The sequence below is a fragment of the Perkinsus marinus genome (genome assembly GCF_000006405.1).
Source record: "Perkinsus marinus ATCC 50983 genomic scaffold scf_1104296974380, whole genome shotgun sequence".
In the NCBI taxonomy this organism is placed as follows: domain Eukaryota; phylum Perkinsozoa; order Perkinsida; family Perkinsidae; genus Perkinsus; species Perkinsus marinus.
Window position 1 is genome coordinate 2,497 of NW_003201128.1, and position 5,070 is coordinate 7,566.

At 32.9% G+C, this 5,070-nt stretch overlaps 3 protein-coding genes across 3 annotated transcripts in view; 1 reads left to right on the forward strand and 2 right to left on the reverse strand.

Annotated features, from left to right (window-relative positions):
- Nucleotides 1-21, reverse strand: part of Pmar_PMAR024122 (ATP synthase alpha subunit vacuolar, putative) — a gene marked incomplete at its 5' end in the record, with an annotated part of 1,126 nt that extends 1,105 nt beyond the window's left edge. Inside the window, one exon of the mRNA XM_002765847.1 lies at nucleotides 8-21. Within this exon, the coding sequence (XP_002765893.1) occupies nucleotides 8-21 (14 nt within the window). The remainder of the gene's footprint in view (nucleotides 1-7) is intronic.
- A 50-nt stretch (nucleotides 22-71) lies between these two features.
- Pmar_PMAR024123 (hypothetical protein) lies at nucleotides 72-1,400 on the forward strand (the record flags this gene model as incomplete). Its single annotated transcript, XM_002765848.1, has 7 exons — nucleotides 72-424; nucleotides 475-544; nucleotides 689-776; nucleotides 905-953; nucleotides 1,015-1,107; nucleotides 1,163-1,252; nucleotides 1,304-1,400. 7 exons carry the CDS (start codon nucleotides 72-74, stop codon nucleotides 1,398-1,400), a joined length of 840 nt encoding a protein of 279 aa, XP_002765894.1.
- A 1,303-nt stretch (nucleotides 1,401-2,703) lies between these two features.
- Nucleotides 2,704-4,340, reverse strand: Pmar_PMAR024124 (hypothetical protein; the record flags this gene model as incomplete). The annotated part of the gene is made up of 9 exons (XM_002765849.1): nucleotides 2,704-2,745; nucleotides 2,870-2,958; nucleotides 3,020-3,192; nucleotides 3,250-3,368; nucleotides 3,434-3,536; nucleotides 3,606-3,692; nucleotides 3,767-3,847; nucleotides 3,888-3,921; nucleotides 4,247-4,340. Coding segments are annotated over 9 exons (822 nt in total), but the record flags the coding sequence as incomplete, so codon positions are not given.
- Nucleotides 4,341-5,070: the final 730 nt, after the last annotated feature.

Genomic DNA, 5,070 nt, shown 5'->3' on the forward strand with positions numbered 1-5,070 from the left:
AGGAGACTCTAGCAAATACATTAGCTAGAGTTGTTACTGATGCTGAACGTTTGGGATTATCAGAAGAGGAGATGCAAGAATATGTTAAGAAGAGACTTGCAGAGGAAGCTAATGTGACAGAAGAACAATTTGAACAAATTCATGATATGCTCGAAGGCGATTTGACGGGATTCCGTGATAAAATAATAGAAATGAAGCGGAAGGCTGATGATGAACTATTTGCCGAGAATAATCGTATTAATAGAGATGATAGCTTACAAATGGGTAGATTGGCTGATCATGCTCAAATGGTTGAAGCACAAGCATTAAAAGCTGGAAATATTATAGGATATAATTCTGCTGCTGGTGGACGAAGTTATAGAATACTTAATGGACAAGAAGCAATAAGTGGCAATAAGCTCAGGGCTATGATGCATGTTGCTCAGTAATAATAATAATCATTTTAATGATGATGATGATGATGATCTTCTTTAGAGCCAATAGTGGATCATTAATTGACGATATTGCTGCTGCTAAAGGAGTATCTACTACAAGGATAGCAAACGTAATGGATGCAGTATCATCATATATGATACTCATCAAGAGCTTTATGGATGAGGTACTATCATATAGTCCTTATTATAAGCATAATCATCAGTGATATTAGTAGTAGTAGTATTGATTATGTTGTTGTTGGTGTTATTGGTAGATGAAAGCTGAACTAGGATCGGTAAAAGGTCGATTATCAGATCTACAGGGAGAATATGAGGATAAGATCAATACTAATACCAAAGAATGTAATAATAATAATCAACAACAACCTTATCATGTACTATCGCATGGTATCAATTCCATAATAATAATAATAATAATCATTATTATGATATAATTACGTGTATAAGAATATCATGAGACTTCTTGACAGATATGAAACCTGCTCTTATGGCTTTACAGGCGATCTCACAGTTCGACAGGTGATAATGGAGATTCATAATCATAATCATTATAACAATAATAATCATGAATGTTCTTCAGCTTCCAACGTGAGAATAAACCTCTACAGGATGTATTCCGTAATAAGGCACGAGAGATGATGGATAATGTCAAAGGGAGTGCTGATAAAGCTGAGTAATAATAAGATATTTCATCATCATATTCATCATCATTATGATCATCATTACAGACGGATCGCTAATAGAATAAGTCATCGAATCGATAAGGGTGCTTCAATTGTCGAGAATATTCGTCAGAAGGTCCAATCATCATTAGAGAGGTAGTAATAGTAGTATAAGAATCATGTTGACTGTTATTATTATTATTACAGACATGTCGGGGAAAAGAAACAGATCTTTGCTAAGGAATTGTTGAAGATCACCACTGAAGAATCCAAGCCTTTGAATGTGATGATAAATACCACATAATAGGATCCTCCTCCTAGCTCGAATAAGTGTTGATTATGATTATCATAATCTTCACTATATGTTGTTATAAAAAACCATGATATTACCACTAATGTGTGATAATGTGGATCATTAATAATAACATCATCTTGTGTTACTCATTGGCAACAATACTACTACTACTACCACCACAACACTATGGAAGAAGTAGAGAATTGATAAACTATACAATGAATAATGCTAGTAAAGCCTATGTGTTGTTGAGGTTACCTCTCTAGCGTCGTTCCTACTATACAACGACTATGAATAATGCTAGTAAAGCCTATGTGTTGTTGAGGTTACCTCTCTAGCGTCGTTCCTACTATACAACGACTATGAATAATGCTAGTAAAGCCTATGTGTTGTTGAGGTTACCACTCTAGCGTCGTTCCTACTATACAACGACTATGAATAATGCTAGTAAAGCCTATGTGTTGTTGAGGTTACCGCTCTAGCGTCGTTCCTACTATACAACGACTATGAATAATGCTAGTAAAGCCTATGTGTTGTTGAGGTTACCACTCTAGCGTCGTTCCTACTATACAACGACTATGAATAATGCTAGTAAAGCCTATGTGTTGTTGAGGTTACCACTCTAGCGTCGTTCCTACTATATGTCTTCTTTGAAATATATCCAAAAATAGGAAGAATAGCAAGTTAGTGTGTTAATGATGTAGTGGTGTATAATCATCAATTATTGTCCTAATACTCTATAATCCTCTTCAATAGTAACCTGCAATAGGTCTTATTGACCTAACACTCATCAAGGAAGGCTACGTTTAAAGTGATAACTCTGGCAGTTAACTTTGGCAGCAAATGATAAATAGTAGTACTAGTAGAACAAATAATACCACAGCAGTAGTAACAGCAGCATAATCATCACAATCGTGTATCACTATAAGTAGTACTATTATTATCATATTAAGGTAGTAATCTAAAACAATACTCATGCTCCTACCATCACCACCACATTACAGTAGTTAGTAAAACTCTTCCTCGTAGTCGACCTTTTATAATCATCATCATCATGTTCTTCTTTTCCTTTTTCTGTAATGCATTATCGTTATCCCTTGTATGATGATTATATTGGGAAGTAGTAGTAGTAGTAGTAGTAGTAGCAGTAGTAGTAGTAACTATCGTGTCATATAGCTTGCTTTATCATAATCTCCATTATGAGATTATGACTACTATTGAGAGTGTTGATAAACTCTAGAGTATTAATAGTAAATTGAGAAACGTTAGTACTTGAGAGATAGACTAAGTATTATTATTATTGTTGTTATTATTATTCAATGTAGCCTTCCGAGCCTCTTCCAATGTAAGTAATCTACCATATTAATCATAATACAATTATAATGATTAGTATGATGATAATAACTTTTTCCTTACCTAGGCTCATATAAGAATGATGAGGATGCTGCTGCTGGTAATTTGGGTAGGAATATGCATACATTGTCGTGTAGTATGATCTTAACCAACAACCATTGTATTATTGAATCACCATCATCATCTATGAAGGAATCTCCTATTTGGATAGTATCTACTACAAGTACTACTACTACTACTACTACATATATCATCAACATCATTACTACTATTACCTTTATAGGCTGTATCGGATACCTCATTATGATCACTACTCTTATCATCATCATAACAATACCACTCATCATCCACATCATCATCATCATCATCATCATCATAGTATCCTCCTATTAATCCTCGTTCCAATACAATATCCATAAGGGTCATATTTGACTTATTATAACCATCCCTAATAATACCACTCATATTATTATTACTAGTATAATTATGATGATATTAACTCTACCTGGTCTTCTTTACAGTTGTTGATGCGGCTTGAGCTAGATTGATATTAAAATCTATCCAAGCTGCCTTAGCACGATGATGTGCTAAATCTTGTACATCCCATGGTAAGGTATTGAATAACTGAAGATATGATAATAATAATGATCCAGAAGTTATACTATTATTATTATGATGTTAATTATGACCTTTTTAGGCATATATTTATCCTGTCTACCTAGGAATACTTGTGGATATATAGATGATTGTATCTCCCCACCAGAATAATGTACTATCTTAATATCATCATAACTGATAATCATCATAATATTAACTTGCTGCTGCTGCTGCTGCTGCTGCTTGTGATGATAGTAGTATTACCTCATATGTTGCCATTTATGTGTTAATGGTACACCACCATGAAGTTGAATCTCAAAGTTGTAACTCTGATCTATATGGGTTAAGTAACTGTATAAAATGATAATAACAATAATACTACTAGTAGTAGTAGTATTGTTGTTGTTATTATTATAAGTACTCACGGTGCCAACATCCCTGCTAGATAATATTGTTCAGGGGTCATACCTTTAAGATGATGTCTATGAGGAGTGGTAACATCTTCCCTAATAATAGATATATTACTATTAGTAATAGTAGTATTACTTGAGTAAGTTGAATATATCCTTATCAGGTGATACTAATATAACACCAGCATTGATTAACCAACATCTACCATTCATTTCTTGTCCATGCTTTAACCACAATGATGGTGTTAGTAATAATGTATCATCATCATCATTATCATCATCATCATGATGATTATTATTATTATGATCATTGGCAGTAGTATTATACCATTTACTGTTCTCCATAGCAGCAGGGGATCTCAAATCGAATAAATCATGAATAGGTTTTAATACACATATATCACAATCAAGGAAGAGTACCGTAGTATAGGGTAATACTAAATGATAATGATGATGATGATGAATAAGAACAATGTATATAACTAGTATTATTACCATCTGGATTGAATATATGTAATTTAGTGAAAACCTCCCTAAACCAATCCTTCTTGTATAATGATGATGCACCATATATTATTGGTACACACACCTAATAAAGATAATAAAGCTTATTATTATTATTATTATCATTATTACGGTATTATCAAATATAGCATTAAGTACTGCAATATGTTGTATTGGTACATCATCCGTATAAAGGCATATAACAGGATAGTTAGTAGTAGTAGTAGCTGTTTTATGTATACTATTACAGCATGCTATAGCTTGTGCAATAATATCAACCTAATATTAATATCTAATAATCTACTTCACCAACAATAATAACATTAAGTAGTTATTATTATTATTACTCTATTCCCATATACCAAACATACATAGGCATAAGTAGCAGTGCCATCTGCCTTATTCCTATCAACTCTTTTCCACATTTTCTCTATAGACCTATCCAACTCCGTTATTAATGTTTTCCATCTGATAATAATGATAATACCATAATATCCACATATTGTTATTATTGACACATTGTGAACAATAATGTTGTAACATTATTACTCATCATGACAACAATCCCTCAAATCATCTTGATAAGATCGATTATCATAACGTCCTAGTCGTAGTAGTCCCAACTGATCATCATCATCATCACAAGATGATCTTTGGGGGATAATTCTCATGATAGTATTAGGCACCAAAATCAAACTATTATTATCATCATCAGTAGTAGTAGTGTATTATCACCACTCATAACACAACCTTCTATTACTACGTTGTAGTATTAATGATAGTAAGTAAACACACAAAGAACTACTACTATTACG